Source organism: Trachymyrmex septentrionalis, unplaced genomic scaffold, assembly GCF_001594115.1.
Source record: "Trachymyrmex septentrionalis isolate Tsep2-gDNA-1 unplaced genomic scaffold, Tsep1.0 scaffold16, whole genome shotgun sequence".
In the NCBI taxonomy this organism is placed as follows: Eukaryota; Metazoa; Arthropoda; class Insecta; order Hymenoptera; family Formicidae; genus Trachymyrmex; species Trachymyrmex septentrionalis.
The window spans coordinates 1,405,425-1,422,205 of record NW_017304758.1 but is presented as its reverse complement, the minus strand read 5'-3'; the positions used below and the strand labels follow the sequence as shown (position 1 = coordinate 1,422,205).

General features: G+C 34.7%; 2 protein-coding genes across 5 annotated transcripts in view; one reads left to right on the top strand and one right to left on the bottom strand.

The window, feature by feature from the left end:
- LOC108746145 (unconventional myosin-Va) overlaps positions 1-6,232 on the bottom strand; it is a 24,229-nt gene extending 17,997 nt beyond the window's left edge. For all 4 annotated transcript variants that reach the window (XM_018482717.1, XM_018482719.1, XM_018482718.1 and 1 more), the window contains exon 1: positions 5,494-6,232. In XM_018482717.1, coding sequence (XP_018338219.1) covers positions 5,494-5,520 — 27 coding nt within the window. In that variant the 5' untranslated portion in view covers positions 5,521-6,232. The remainder of the gene's footprint in view (positions 1-5,493) is intronic.
- Positions 6,233-7,238: 1,006 nt separating this feature from the next.
- The window catches only part of LOC108746157, a 17,031-nt gene continuing 7,488 nt past the window's right edge, over positions 7,239-16,781 (top strand). Inside the window, exons 1-18 of the mRNA XM_018482742.1 lie at positions 7,239-7,387; positions 7,664-7,939; positions 8,132-8,282; positions 8,560-8,719; positions 8,790-9,053; positions 9,434-9,647; positions 9,718-10,033; positions 10,579-10,886; positions 11,239-11,565; positions 11,870-12,189; positions 12,324-12,421; positions 12,693-13,031; positions 13,133-13,539; positions 13,884-14,061; positions 14,236-14,389; positions 14,462-15,122; positions 15,236-15,373; positions 15,461-15,730. Coding sequence (XP_018338244.1) covers positions 7,239-7,387; positions 7,664-7,939; positions 8,132-8,282; positions 8,560-8,719; positions 8,790-9,053; positions 9,434-9,647; positions 9,718-10,033; positions 10,579-10,886; positions 11,239-11,565; positions 11,870-12,189; positions 12,324-12,421; positions 12,693-13,031; positions 13,133-13,539; positions 13,884-14,061; positions 14,236-14,389; positions 14,462-15,122; positions 15,236-15,373; positions 15,461-15,730 — 4,730 coding nt within the window. The remainder of the gene's footprint in view (positions 7,388-7,663; positions 7,940-8,131; positions 8,283-8,559; positions 8,720-8,789; positions 9,054-9,433; positions 9,648-9,717; positions 10,034-10,578; positions 10,887-11,238; positions 11,566-11,869; positions 12,190-12,323; positions 12,422-12,692; positions 13,032-13,132; positions 13,540-13,883; positions 14,062-14,235; positions 14,390-14,461; positions 15,123-15,235; positions 15,374-15,460; positions 15,731-16,781) is intronic.

Genomic DNA, 16,781 nt, shown 5'->3' with positions numbered 1-16,781 from the left:
TATATATATATATATATACACACACACACATACATACATACATACATACATACACATATATACTTCTTTCTTTCCTACACACGCAAAATTACGTGATTTATAATTAGACTTTAAAATACACTCAAGCTGTGGTGTGCGTCATAAAAAATTGCACATTAATTTTACATAATCACAATGTCAAGCGCTGTAAGAAATAGCATCATTACACATTTTACTGCGCTCAATTTTTTATTTAACTCGACATAATGGCAATTACGCCCTTCGGCGTAAAATAAAATGTATAATAAAGCATGACACGTGAAAGTATCTTCTTGGATTAATGCTCCCGATTCATGCCTTACCGAGGGCCGATTAATCGGTCCCGATAAACAAAGGCAAATTTAGTCTCATCGAGTCTCCATGAAGGAAAAATTGCGACCGTGAGAACGCGACTTTCCGCTTCGGGCGCGGGTGTTATGCGCGCGTCAGTAACAGCGGAATGCTTTCGTGGGATATCGCCGCGAGGACTTCGCGTCTCGCGGATAAAGAGAAAAGGTCATAAAGGACCGGCGATGTAACGCCTTATTTAACACAGGAAACATTTCTTCGCGAGATAAAGAAGCGCCTCTCCGATGAAGCGCGCTCAACTGCCGGCAGGAGTTTCTCTTATCCGGATGACGACGCAATGAAATGTGCTAATCTCTATGATCGATGGTGGAAACGGCGCATATGCAATCGATAATAGATTAGAGAGCTTGTGCGCAGTGATCTTGAGACACGAAACTCCTTTCCGTCTGCGACACAGTGTAATCAATATAAGGAGAATGGTCTCTCCGTTAAGAGAAAGGGTTTCTTACAAACGCGCATATGTGAGAATATAAACTCCGTGCTGATCTTAAACAGGCAATGACACAAATATTTAATGAAACCACACATGGCTCTGTCTCAATGAGAGTTTGATGGACCATTATATTGTAATGTTTTAAATTTCAATTTCGATTTATCCGAAGTCACGAATGCGCTTTCATGCTAAAAGGTGAGCTAGAATTGTTGGGAATAGCCAATCGGGTTGATCAGTTCGAGGAACACGATCGGCGAGCTATGCTTATAGCCAAGCAGATCCCTTTCTCTTGCTGCAGAAAAGCAAAACGTCTCGACACGAGGCGATCTGGCTACACTCTTTGCCCTCCATCATCGCAAAGACCGGTAGATTCCTCACGCGAGACCATGAGGAACATTTCATCTGGCGACGATCATTTAAGGAAGATCCACACTGGAACAATCCCGAGAAAATTGTCTCTACTATCGTCATACTCAAAAATTTATCAGAACTCAAGTCTCTATTTACAAGATTTCTCGTCCTGAAAATTTTGTCTGTAATAATTGACTTTACACAAATTATCTTGCTTAATTATGCTGAAGAATAATAAAAAAAAAAAAGATTTATTTTTTTAAAACCAAACCTTCATGTTTCATTGTTCTATGACAAAGGAATTTTTAATCTTTCTCTTTATAACATCAACGATTTTTCAAATTGAGAAAAAATACGCTTTTTCACTCTCTTTTTCTATGGCGTATTTTTTCATTTTCCGAAAATAGAAAAAGAGAGTATGCATTTTTCTCAATTTGCAAAATATTTTGTGATGCTATAAAGAGAAAGATTTAAAATTCCTTCGTCGTAGAACAATGAAACACGAACCGTATTTTTCTCTTTCGTGCGTGTTCGATACTCGATATTTCAGAACTCTCTGAAGACCCACATAGTCGTAGCTACGCTCGAATTGGCATGATCGATGAAAAAAAGTATACCTAAGGAACAGTGTCCATGTCGCCAATTATTTCCGAGGTTTCTTCCTCATATCCCCACGTCCGAAGAAGCGAAAACCTGTTATAACAAAAAGCGTGATGCCCGACCTCGGGCAACCCCGCCGCTTACCTGGCCACTCCGATAAATCAACCACCAACGTCGGGGAGAAGCGTCACAGTCTTAAAGGGAATAGCATAAACCAAAGGAAATAGCACTTTCTAATCTCGGTTTTCATTACTCGGCAGCGTTAAATCCCAAGACGCATTTACTATGCATCACGTTACTTTTTCTCATTTCAATTCACACGTGGATTTATTCATCGTGAGAAAAAATAAACTGTACGTTAGACATATGTTGTTTTCGTACAATTAAATTTTCAAGTTGTAATTTAAATCTGGCAAAATTCGTCTTTTTTTTTCATAATACGCTTATATCGCTTGTCGCTGACACGACGATTTCCTTCCGGAACGAATCGGATGACGACGATTAACTATTGTTGAAAGGTACTATAGCGATTGCATTGTTACAGTTAACCCGCATTGATAGCCTCGTTTATATATAGTTTACATTCACGAAATCAGTCTTCACTGCGGAACACATACATGGACATTCATATAGACTAGGACTCTTATTTTGACTTCAGACATACACGAGACAAACACGAGATCGAATTAACCTTCACCTTTAGAATACTTCAAACGCGCGATCGATAAAAACATTTCTCTTTTTTCGACAATATTTAGAAATTTAATTGTTCGAAAAAGACCGATCAGGATTTGATCATTAGAGAGTGAGCAGCTGATTCAAAGAAAAAGGAAAAAATGAGAAGCCGTGGAGAAAGAGAGCTAGTCACTGTAATAAACTTCTAAACGTATAATTTTAAATTTGTGCGGCTGTCTTATTTTATTCCGTCATTACTAAATTATACGTATAAATATCCGTCCTCGCTTCCGCCGTTTAGCAAATAATTAAAGAATCACCAAAGAACAATTAATTATCTTGAAAGATACAATTGTAATTATCACATGGTCGTGACATGTTAGGGACATTCCGAGATTTCAGCTTTGGTTAACATAATTCATGATTATGTAAGACAATGTAGGAAATGCAGCTGTTTAGCGATCTGTTAATGACAGGAATTACAAAAAATAGTGCAATAATTCTTTCGGAAAGAATTGATTGTTTCACATAATCGCTAATAATTCATTGTTAATTTATATTTTTCACATAGTAATAATTTGTTAGCTGATTTTAAATCTCTCAAAATAATTATATTAATTTTATATTGCAGGTCTCTTTTTCAAAAGCATTTCATGTAATCGCAATCGTGTTATTAACGAAATATTATCGCGCAATAAATTAAACACAAGCTGTTATTTTTATAATCGTGCCACCTGATTTAGACCAGAATTTAGGTCTCTGGTAATGGAGGTTCTCTCGCTAGCAGTTATTGATTTTACTTTCGGAAAGAAATCTCGATGGCCTGAGAAACACTTCACTTTTCCGTATTTATTAATGCATGCACAAACAGTAAAATATTTAACAACTTTTTATTGCTCAAGTCAGCGTTCTGCAGCTCGTTCAGTCAGTACATGTCAATAAAAGTGTAGTAAACCCAGAATTCTTATCAATACCTTTGTTTTAAAGAAATGGGAAATAAAAGATATGGATTTACATAAAAAGCAACAATATATTAATTATAAATATATCATTATGATTTTAAAAGTTGCAACAGACATGAATTATTGTTAGTATCAGTTTTGGGAAAAGATATTAATTGCATGAAAAAGTAAGTATACAATCGGACATACAGAACTCGTCAATCTTGACAAAGAGAATGCTTTAGATAGGATGCCAAGTTAGTGTTATTGATTCTCGTACACGACATTATACAAGGCCTGAGTTTAAAGGTACGTTCAGCGAGATTTAAGAATTTGTTTACTTTGTATCGAACAAAATCTCTGAAAACAGCTAAGTCATCAAGATTATCTTCAAATAAATGTTTTAGAGAGATGATTGTGCTTCTTATCAAGATATTGGAAAGAAAAGAAAAAAAACATCCCTTGGAAACAAGAATAATAGTCTGCATAATTAAATACAATGGAGACGTCTGTTATATTCAAATGAGAATAAAAAGAATAACAGTGAGAAATAGTATTTTCTCTTCAGTTTATATATAAGTCTCTCGTATCATAGAAACTGTGACATGCATATTATGTAAATGGATGACCCATATTCATGATATACGTATTTATTTATGGCAATGTAGCAACATAGACATAATAATAATTATATAATTCTTATTTGATCTTATAGTTGCGTAATAGGGGACTGGCATCTTGAAAGACTGGGACTTACGTATAGCTTCTCTAGATATTTATAAAAAATAATCATTACGGAATCTTTCCTGGATTGCGAGTTATACACGGTGACACCGCGAGAAAGATATGTTTATTCCAAATGCCAAAGTGTTGCGCGTTGTTAATGTTTAACAAAAGGCGTAGAAACGGAGTCGGATCACAGTTTCGCACGCGCAACCATAAACTCGTAGTGGCAGACATCGTTCCCGCAGTTTCCACTGATTGTATAACCGAGACATTTTCAACTCCATGGAGTTTCCTGGTTGATATGAAGATAAATCACGTCAAGCGAGACTTCGAGAGATTATATACGACTGTGATAATCCAGATAAAATTTAATTTAAAAAATATATACAGGTTCTCGTATAAAGCATTCAAAAATAATGAAAAAGAGGACAGCAAGTCGAGCTAGATATTTTTTGTTTTGTACTATTAATATACTATCTTAACTTAATATCAATGGTTACGTTTACTACCTATACGATAGGTGTACCTTTGTTTAACCTACAGGATAAACAAGGACACCTATTGTACAGGTCGCGAACTAAGGGCACCGTGTAAACGTAGTTAATGTTACATAGTGTAAAAACAAACATTCTGACCTTTTAACAACGAGTTGTTAAATCTACAATGCTAATATATTAAAATTTAATTTCATCAGAATTTAAATACATGCATTTAAATTTTTTTTTATTCTGGTAAAATTAACAGTGTCATTTTTATTTTTTTACCATTGAAAATAACAGGTTGTTAAAAGATCAAAACGTTGGCTATTATATTACATAACGTTAACGTAAAGTTAAGGTAATTACATATTGACACAAAACATCTAACTCGCATACTCTTTCTTTCATTATCCTCAAATTTTTAATCCATTAATACTTTTACATATATGTAAATACAATGACAATGTGCAATTGCAAACATATAATTAAGTTTCAAAGGATTTATAAGTTATTACTATAAATATTGTTTATTGAATTCAACCCTCTCTTTTAACGCGTACTCGAAGGCACTTGATGAAAGGCACTTTTCATATAAATTTATCTTCAAAATACCTCCGCAACTTCAGGATCAAGAAAATGGAGCAACATCCCTAATCGTCTTCCATCATTCTAGTTATGGAGAACCATCTGACGAAAATCTCTGATCACGCCGCTTCGCGCATCATGTTGAATTGAAACATCCCCTTGAAGCGCAGCGTTAATCCCCCCCGAAGGACTGAAACGTCGGCGCGCGAGAGAATCCTCGGCGCGCAATTTTATTTACGTCAGAGGAGACCTGCCATCTTCCTCAGGGATGCACATCTGATATCAAATATAAACCCCGGTGCTAATCCCGCGGTACCTTAACATACAGCTCCCTCGTAGTCATCGCGATCGGTCCAGATGTCGGGCACCTGGATCAGGTAGAAGCTGGGTCAGGAGGTATACCACGGGTCACAGGTACAACACGATCACACGCGCGTACCACTAACACACCGTTCACATATACACGCGCGGCAAAAACGACGACGACGACGACGACGACGACGACGACGATGACGACCAAGTGTCTACAGCGTTGGACGCATGCGATCGAAAGCCGCACGCGCTATGAACACCGTCGACTTCGTCGGGTCGTACGCGATGTCACCTGACAAAATTCACGGCATGTTTGTTTTTCCTTTTTTTTTTTTTTCTTTCTTGGTCCCTGTCGTTTTACCACTCCTCGACGTGTTCCTCGAGATAAACGGGCACTTCCGCGTACTCCGCGAGTGGTACCAGTTCGCGCCGCGATTTATTTTCCCAGGACAGGCTGCGACCTTTTGAAGGAGCGATCCGGCACCACCAGCGAGAGCAACCTCTCGCGAAGGTCGTACCTCCACGTAAACGACGGCACTGCCGCTGCCAGCTGGCTCGTTATCGGGTTTAGATTGCGCGCCCCTCTCTGACGACCTCGACGCCCACCTTCGCCAGCCCGCATCGCGGTATCATTGATGTCTCTCTCGCTCTGACACTCGTTGGCGGTATCGTGCGGTCCTCCTTGAAGAATCGAAGACCAACACTGGCGACGTTCGATGTAGAGCGGACTCTTGGAGAACGTTCCAGGCAAACGAGGAGAACGCAACTCGATGGATCATCGCAAGCCATCAGTCTTGCTCCAGAAAGAAACGTCATCCAGAAGGTTCAAGATAATTTAAAAAAGTAAAATATCGAAATATATCGCAATTGTATTGGGGAAAAATATTAAATTCTTTCAAACGTTTATGATATTCTCGATAAGACTTTAAAAAGCAGAAGACTCTATGATAAGTGTGATAACGTGCATAAATTTACTTTAGTTTTTATTTTACAATTGTAATTCGAGCAATTTGAACTTGGCTGCTAATATTTTTAAAGGTTCTGCAATAGTTATCAGTTTTAATGTGTACATATATGTGCACGATAAAAAATAATAATATTTGTAATCAAACGGAAACTGCATCACGTATCATTGCTCGGATTAAAATTCTTGATAAACCAGTACTGGTAACACGTGGCTTTTATCATTGCTTGTTAATCTGCCGACGCCTATCTCTGTGATCATTTGCTGGTAACGGAACTTGGAACTCCAATATATCAGTTTATGTTACAGAATGTCTGCATGACTGTATTTACCTCTCTAGATAACATTTTATTCGTACATAAAATGTCTATTCTCTCACAAAACTGAAATAAAAACTTGAGAGAATTGATCCAATTTTTTATTTTAAGGCAAAATAAAATTAAAAAGATATCAGTTTAATAATTATTAATAATTGTAATGGTAAATACATGATATAAAATAGGAGTTATTGAAAAAAAAAATTAAATTGCATTAAAAAAGTAATAAATTCTAAATAAATAACAGTAAAAATGTACATAAAAAGTAGCTCATTCATGGATAAAACATAAACAACGGAGAATCAGAATATGAACGTATGCAAGTTGCTAGAAACTTCAGTTTATGCTGGAACCTGACATTTAGTGACATTTTTAACATAGATATTTATTAGTTAGGATAGTTATATAATTTATAACGCGTAAATGTTCAGTAATAGAACAGAAGATTAGACAAAGTACGTGGAGACCATGGCATTTTTTCAATTAGTTCTCCAAGCGAGCAAGCTAGAGAAAGCTAGATTGAGGTACGAAGATGAGAAATTGAGATCGATTGAGATCTCCGAGGGTGTCAAGCCGCATCTAACTTTGAAGCAGCGTTTCCGACGAAAGAGATTAAAGTGAACCTGCCATTTAACTCCTTTTAACTCGTTTAATCCATCGATCGATTTTAATTATACGCGTAAAATTCTACTTCATCATTTATATGTTACATTATACATATATCTTTAAAAAATACATTAGTGTTTCTCTCTCTCTCTCTCTCTCTCTCTCTCTCTCTCTCTCTCAATTTTGATGATATTTTTTATTTAATGCACCATAAATATTTTATTTTATTTTAGTGTACTACTATTTGTTTGTGTAATCAAGCATTACACGCAATCGCACTTTTATAGGTACAGAAAGAAGTTTAAGCATTTCTGGAATCGAATAATTTCCCCTTTAAAGCGTATATGGATTTATAAAAAAGTGAGACTTCTTCGCATAGATGGTTCGCTTGAAAATTATATTTTGAAGAGTATCTTTGGATTTTTGTTCGGTATATTTCTTACATATATGTTTTTCGTGTTCTTCGTGATTCAACTAAGTTTTACTCTCTCGTCCGCAACGATATTGTGCTCGATTCTTGGAATGATTCTCACACTCGGTTTGGCGTTTTCTCATCGTGTAAGGTAATTTTGCCTTAAATGAATTTCAATGATATAAATACAAGAGTTATGATCCATGGAATATTTAAATTATTAAAATTATAATTAGTCAAAAAGTATCAAAATTCTACCTTGGAATTTTTTACTTTTATTTATATCCCATAATTTTATCTTCTTTTTACATCCTTTTATGACTTTATATGAACATTTGCACAGGTGTATCGTGTTTCTCTTGCTACCGCAGTTCTTTTCTAAACGAGGCAGACAGGCCTTGATGGCCTATGCCTTTATTCTAACACTTACCGGACCGGCAAAGAATATCTTGCATAATATTAGTGTCCTTTCGGAGTCTTTAGCCTGTGGACAGGTAAGCTCTCACAGGTGAGTTCTCTTATGCATTCCACTTATGTCTTTATATCTTTATACAATGTTGGATCCTTGAAACCATACATCCTTGGTTCTATCCATCGTTAGATCTTTTGTTTGACCGACAATGGCTTAAATGTACCGCAATCAGTTCCGCAATCTTTCCGTTGCATACGCATTCTCGAATTCATAAAATTGATTATGTTGATTACGTTTCGATTTGTCATCATTATTTGGAATTGTTATTATTAATATAATTTATAAAAATGTACATAAAGGAACAATTAAAACAAGTCGTGAAGAATGTAGTTGATTTAATAAAAGAACCCTTCTACGCTTTGAGAGACGCGATATCGAAAGTAATAAAGATGGTAAAGGTGGTCGTGAAGAAAATTAAGCGGACTCTCGTGGCTATCAAACGACTCGTGCTAAGTATACGTGAGTCAACGTTTTTCCATTGGCTTCTGCGTATAATCGATCTTCGTAACTTTAAAAATGTATCTTTCAGTTAAAGTGATCACGTCGGTTTTCCAATGGCTGGGCAATGTTGTGAATATTTGCAACAAGAAGCTGGGTACGCCGTTCGACAGGTGTCAGAGAGTCTTTGAAGGTGCGGTAGATGACTGTAAGGCGAAGCTTGGTCCCCTTTTCGGAGAGATTTGCAATCTGGCGTACGTCGTCGGTGCTTTGTGCTACGTAGTGAAACCTCTAGACTTCATCTGCATGCTCGTATCTTATGTCGCCGATACTATAGTTAACGCTGTACAGGAAAGTATGTTGACGTTATAAACGTATAAAAGATTTTTAAGAGAAAAGACTTTATAAAAAACTTGATAAAGGAAGCTTTATACTGGAATAAATTTTTTTAAATTTCCAGACTCATGTAAATGTCAACGATTTTTAAATTTATCGGAATACAATCTATTTACAATTTTAAATATTCATGAAACATTTAATCATAAGCATAAAACATTTTATAACTTTTTAAATAAAAAGAAAAAGTAAGAGGACTCTTTATATTAAAAATAAAATTTGCATTAAAGTCGATAAATGAGAGTACGGCGATTTATGAATTTAAAAATTTTTCCATCAGCATAATATTGCTAAGCTTTTATATACTTCTTTCTGATTTAATATCTTTTGCTTACACAGAGATCAAAAGATTCACTCGCCACATAAAAACGATGTTCTACGTTAAAGTGAAATTTTCGCATTCTTTCCATTTTGAGACGAACCAAACTAAAACCATCGAAGACGTATCAACTGGTATAATTACAGAGATACGAGCGAGGACTGATAGATTTTTAGCTGTATTTGATTGGATGAGTTTCGTAACCACTTTTTTTATTCTCTTCATGTTGCTAAGGTAAATTTTAAGGTGTCATTTTAATAATTTGCAACTAAAATAATTTTGTATATTGAAACATTTTCTAAAGGATTTTGCATTATCGGCATAAATGGCTGACGCGCGATCGCTTCGATAATCACTACTTGACTGATGATCTGCGCACTATCGATCTAATAAGAACACGTCAGGATAAGGAAACCATTTTGCCGTTAAACCGCCGCGAAAGAAATCAATACATCCCACTGACGTCCGTCACTCTGATCAAAGTAGAAAAAATAAAGCTCGCGAAATCTGTAGTTTTTTTGGGCTTAACGACGTTTAAAATCTGCATTCATATGATGGCGGACTACAGTCTTTATTGGATTCTTAGCACTATTAGATATCACGGACGGATCGAAACAAAGGTATTTTAATGAGACTAATATTGATTGAGGAAGTAAAAATGTACCTATGCTTCAAGAATTTTTTTTAGATCCTTTAATATTTAGTTATTATCTTTTAAGATAAATGTAACGATAAAAAGCTACTTTTAAATTAATTTAAAAATAACTTTTAATAATAGTGAGTGAAAATTGATTGAGAAATGTTTAATACAAATAAGCGAAGAAAGTCATATTTGATTAAAATGGGTCTTAGTATCTAATAATTTATTTTTGTATGAATCTTACAATTTCCAGTTCAAGCATCATCAATTTATTTTATTGCTGATCAATTTATTTTAAAATTTATGATCAACAATTGGAATTTCTGAAGAATTAAATTACAATTGACGTACATTTCGCTGACTGAGTTAATTGAATGTTCTGTTAGCTTACAACCGCAATTTTGTTATCGAGATTTGCGTGGAGTGCGGCGGTGAATATCGACAATCGGCGGTCGGATATATACCGCGGCGTAGAATAATCACGATGGAAGGTAACATAATGGCGGAACGTATATATCGATCTAGGTCCAACGACCCAATTTTGTGGGCGTCCATGTGTCTGGTGACGGCTATCTCGCCGACCTTTATCGAAGCATCGTGAAAGCCTTCACGCCACACGCAAAGGATATAGAGATCGATACGATGCCCTGCCTCCCAGATCCCATCCCTCCAGATTTAAATCGGTATACGCAGATTGTGACGTTGATCGCCTTCTGCTGGATTATGGCAATATTTGAACCGTACGGATTACGATTGCGACATATCGTGATGTGCAAATATCACCCGGAAAGAGCAAAGCAAAGAGCTGCTTGGTTGTATAATCATATAATTAGGTAATGTACGAGTATTTCCAATTAGCTAATAAAGTAATCGACCGGCACATTGATATCAAAGTACTTTTAACAAAGTTTTATGTTGGTCGTTGCATAAAATATTATTAAAGGTTGATGTCGGTCTATTACATTAAAAGTACGTTGTACGCTTCGTCACTTTTAAGTATTAAAATCTAAGTATTAAAATCTGACAGGATTAAAATAAAATATAAAAAAAAACTCTCTTGAATATTAAATTATATGAAAGTAACGATGTTTCTTCCAACGTGCAATTTTTCATTCAGTTTTTTTCTTACTTTAATCGATATAAACTGCAAACTGCGTTTAGTTAATGAGTTCAATTCGTGCACAGATCGAGAGGAAGCTTTTTGAAATTTGCACGACGCCAGTTGCGCCGCAAGTTCGGCATGACTGAGGGCGAGAGAATCGAGAGAGTCACGTTCAGAGAACGATGTCTGGCTATTTGCCCTTTCCTGAACAAATTGTTCCCTCAAAAGCAGAACGTGTGTCTCCTGTGCGGTTCCGTGGAACGTTCCGATCGGGAACCGCACATTAAATGTGCCACGCCAGGCTGCCCCGGTTTATTCTGCATGCAATGCTTCGCGGACTTGCAGAATCTCTGCACGATTTGCCGATCGCCTATCGAGTACGGCGATTTGTCGGATATTAGCGAGGAGCGGTAAGTTCTGATAATAAATTTGCAAAAAAGTTCAGAAAGTTTAGAGCATAAAAGTATTATGCAATATATTACAAGCAATGTATTGCTTGTATGTATCTTTAAAAAAATATTTGTTTATGTTTTTTATATTTATATATATATATATTTATAAATATTAAAAAATAATTATTGCGTTTCTAAATAATTATTCTTTACAAAATTTATACGTAAATTTAATTACAATTTAAAGAAAGAATTTACGAGTTTAAAATATATTATTAAAACTATGTAATATTGATTTATTATCTCGTTTTAATCGAATTAGAGATTCATCGGAAGATCAATTGATTGCAAGAAAGGAACCTGTGCCAATAAGTACTTATGTCGATGAAAGAGAAGAGCCAATAGTAGAAGAAAAACCAAAAGAAGAAGTAGAAATAAAAGAAGAAATAGAAAAAGAAATATTGGAAAAAAGAGTGTCAGAAGAAATAATACTGGAAGAAAAAGTACTAGAGGAAAAAATACCGGAAAAAAGAATATCTGAGGAATGGAAAGAGGAAAGTACAGTTGTTGAAAAGAAGAATGTAGCAGTCCAAACGGATGATGATACCAGTGGAAATAGTTCTGAGTCGGTCTATAGTTATAGTATGTACATCACTTTTATGTTTCGCATTATACCTTTACTACAAATGTATGCTTTCAAATGCATGCAATTTATTTCACAATCATCCGTAAAAAAATAAATTCGAGTAAGTTAAAGTAATAATTAAATGTGTCAGCTTATCAAGAAGGATCACGAGAGATCGAAGTCGAGCATCGGAGAATACCATTCAAAGACATCGAAGCGCAGAAAATAAGAGAAGACGTTACGATTCAAGTGAGGCATTATAAACAAAAAAATTGTATTAAAAATTTATATATATGTATATATAAACAATTTTTTGCACAATTAACTTTAATGCAAATAAACTTTTCATATTATAATCTAGTACTTGATATCATGATTTGTAGGTAAATAAATTATCCGTTTTTTTAGAAGCTTTAATCAAAAAGCTCAATTTTTTATTATGCTAATAGAAAAGCAAGTTGATTTCAATAATAGATATCAATAATCAAGAATTGCTCAGCAGAAAAAATGTTCGATTTAGATTTTTAACGAGCCATTGGCGAAGGAAGTTACTTCGAGCAGCGAAGATCCAACGTCCTGTTTCGTGGTGAGAGCTCGTAGGAGGCTTCGTACCAGGTTGAAAAGGAAATCCTGCTCTTCCCCGCGCAAGAACGATTCCAGCTCGTCTACGTCAATAGCGGACACCGAGTCTTGCGCTACACAAGAGCTAGATGAAGAAGAGGTAATTCACATTGAGATAGACGACAGCTCAAAGGAATTACTCTTAAAAGACGGTACTGCCAAAGCAAGAAAACGAAGTAGTCGCGTAGGAAGAATCCTTGCTGCACTCACAAAAATTTCTTGGCTCGGCAAAAGAACGGTAAAATAACATCGATATCTCGCTAGCGTCTTTTTTCCATTTTATTTTTAATCAGTAATTTCTGCATCGATCATTTACAGTGAATTTTCGTTTCCTTTTAGACGACCGATAGCGACGGCGAATGGCGAATGAGAAAACCGTCTCTGCTAGATAGAATAGCACGGATGCTTTCTGGAAATCAATCTACCTCGCCCGTACAAACGTATCGACGAATTCGCACTACGAGAAAAGATGCGAAGCATAAGAGCTCCTCCTCCGTTTCCTCGTTTTCCACCGATGAAGAAAACGAACAGCACGCGCTCTTAAAGGCGCACGATCGGCAAGTAAATTGTTTACAAATCATTTCAAATCATGACGATTTCGAGGATAACATTTACAGCAGAAATTATGATTCGCATCGTGCACGACGCGGAACGATCTGTCGCCAACCAGATTCTCACGTGAAAGCTGACGATGTAAGACTGAGACATCCTCACGAGAAGAAATTTACGATGAAAAAGTTACCAAGGTAGCAAAATTATATAATAGCTTAAATTAAATATCACTAAACAATAAATATGAAATCTATAATATCGCTCATTTACTACAATTGTCATTTTTTAGTTCGTCGCAAAAAAGAGCTGAAAAGAAAGAAAATTACTTTAAAAGAACATACTTTTATTCCTTTATAATCAGTTATTATATCAAAATTGTACTTTTAAAGTTAATATTATAAAATTTTAATAATTCAAATTTTTATTTTCTGAAAAAACTTTACTTGTTCTTAATTGTCGTTATGTAGTAAAGCGATATATAGATATTTTTATGTAATGTGCACAACATTAATCCACAATGTAATCCACAATGTTATAGATACCTTCAGCCAATTTCGAAGGATACGGCATACTTCGAAGTGAACGAAATTATAGATTCGCAATCGAAACGAGGATGTGTTCTCCCGACAGAACGCGTTAATATTTTACCAAATACCAGAATATTCGACAATCAAAAAACAGACAAATCAAACGTCACTAGTGATGATTACACTCAAGTATATTTATCGTTTTCTACTTACTTCTGTAAAATTTTAATTTTCTGGTTAGCGTCGATCGTTAAAAAATATTATATTTTAACAAAATTAAAACTATTATCTGATGAAAATAAGCAGTAATTTATATTTACAATATTATATTTATTTGTATTAATAAAAAATGGATTTATTTAGATTTTTTGCTCGTGCATGTCGCAAACGTCTTGCGATATCAAAGATAGCATAAGTCAATCGGACGTGAATGTTACAGAACAAACTAATGAAATGTCTAAAATAGACGCAATGTCGGAAACGGAATTGTTAACTGATTGGGAAAGAATAGATCAAAGTATCTTCTGTTTTAAAATACACAAAAAAAAAAAGAAACAGCATCAATCAAGCATATTTGTCTGATTTTCAGAAAAGAAAGCAGAAGAAAGTGTCACTACGGAAGAAACATCGATAGATAGTGAAATAGAACAACAAAGAGCTAAAGCTCTAATGGAAAATAATCGAAGGAAATCGTTGGCGAAAAATAGTAAAACAATTGCGGAGTTAAATAATTTTGCAGAAGAAATAGGTGTGAGAAAATACTTTGCCAAAAAGAAACAAACTGAAGCATTATCTAAAGAATTATCTAGAGAAAAAAAAGCCAGAGAAGAAGTAATAGCATCACCTTCGGAAGTAAATGAAAAAGCTCGATTGTACGATCCGTTGGCTAGTTCGGAGTTGTACAGCGTCACGTGCCAAGTAAAAAGACGCGAAAAACCTGCCATGGAAAAATTAACGAAGCAATCGGGAACGGCAGAAATACGTATTGACGATAGAAAGTCGGCGGAATTTGAAGAAGATATTGAAATAGAACAAAAAAGTGTTCAGGTTTCCGCGCATGAAACTAAAAAATCTGTACTCGAAAAAAGTATTCAAACAGATCTGCGAAAATCTGAAAAATACAAAAGGTGTGATAAGATGCACATCGACACGCAATTTTCCAAAGCAGCTGACTTGGAAAAGAAAAAGAAAAAAGAAAAAAGAAGACAATGGACAGAAAAGTGGATCGATAAATTTAAACGTAAACAGAGGTAACGAAAAGAGAAAATGCAATAAAAGAAAAGATTTTTTAAAATTACTTAACGTATTTAATTACTTAATTTACTTAATCCATTATAAGAATATAATTTTATGTTATATATAGAGACCCTAATAATAGTTCACCACGAAAAAAACAAAAAAACAAAAAATGTTGCAATAAGCCAACACTGATTAAGGAAAAGCTTTATGATAGAAGAAAGCAAGAAATAATTTACAGCCGCGATATGCAAATTCATCCCAGGTAACATTCTCATGTTATATTTTACATTTAAGTTCCTAAGATCAATGATTTGATAATACACGATACATGAAAGATTTTCTTCGTAAGTCGCACAGAATGGTGTCCTGACGATATTCGAAGACGGAGAAGAGTTCCTCCATTAAGATCATTAGCTGAATTAAAAGAAGATCGTCAAACTCAGTGTAATCTTCGCGACAAGGAAGATACTCAAAGCAGGAAAGATGATGTCTACGATCTGAAGTCTGCAAACAAGCCAGAAGTCTGGTCTTGTCATGTTCAGCCGCAATTTACAGCATCTGAACAAATAGCTTGCTGTCGAGATTATCAACGGAAACTTTTGAGTTCATATAATAATGAGTATGTTTATATAGAAATTTTATCCTATCTTAGAGAAAATAGAAATATTATATATTAAATAGAAATATTATAGAAAATATATATATACAGAGTGGGGCAATAATTATTACAACCTTAAATATCTTCAAATTTATAAAGTGCAGAAAAAGATTTGCGTAACCAAAATTGCGGTACGAAGAAGGCTATCGTATGGCGATAATAATTTGTCGAAGTGGAGGTGCTTTGAAGATATCAAGGTCATCTTAATTTTTTAAATAAGTTCGAAAATATTTTTTTCCATAACATAATAGAGACGTTCAAAACAAGTAACAGAACTTATAATCCAAGATTATTGGACAAGATTGCAAGTTAAAAAACGATAAAAAGATAAATTTGCGTTTTATTCTATACATATATATTGTGTAACATTTTATTTGTTATTTTATTATTAATTAGTATAGTAAATGACGTTTGTAATATTTATAAAAGATGTGTTTAAAGTGATGGCCATCACTATCAATACAACAGTGGATTCTTCTGATCACTGATTAGCTTAGTCTTTAATAATTTCAAAAATTATCAATGCAGGCTGCAATGATTCGTTGTTGCATGTCTTGAGGTAGTTGGTTCTTCTTTGTAGACTATATCTTTTATTGTCCTATAAAAAGTCCAGTAGTATCTGGTGAATGAGCTGATCTATACGGCTCCTATGCCTATTCCAGCGATTTGTAAATTTTTCATTAAATTTATTTCTTGTAACGAATGAAAAATTAGCCGAACATTCATCGTGCTGGTATTACATTGTTCGTCGTGTGATTAAAGACTAGTTTTCTAACAAAAGACCCAATATATACTCAAGAAAAGTGGCGTAGCTGTTTCCATTTAGATGTCCGTCGATAAAATAAGGACCAATAATTTTGTTAGCTACGACTGGTATTCATAGTTCTTATTTCAAGACCGTCTTAAGTAATGTTTTAAGATGCTACTAATACGGTTCATAACATCTTGAGGCTGTACTTAAGATAATCTTAAAATATATAAGACTTATCTATTATATAAGCCGATCTTATCT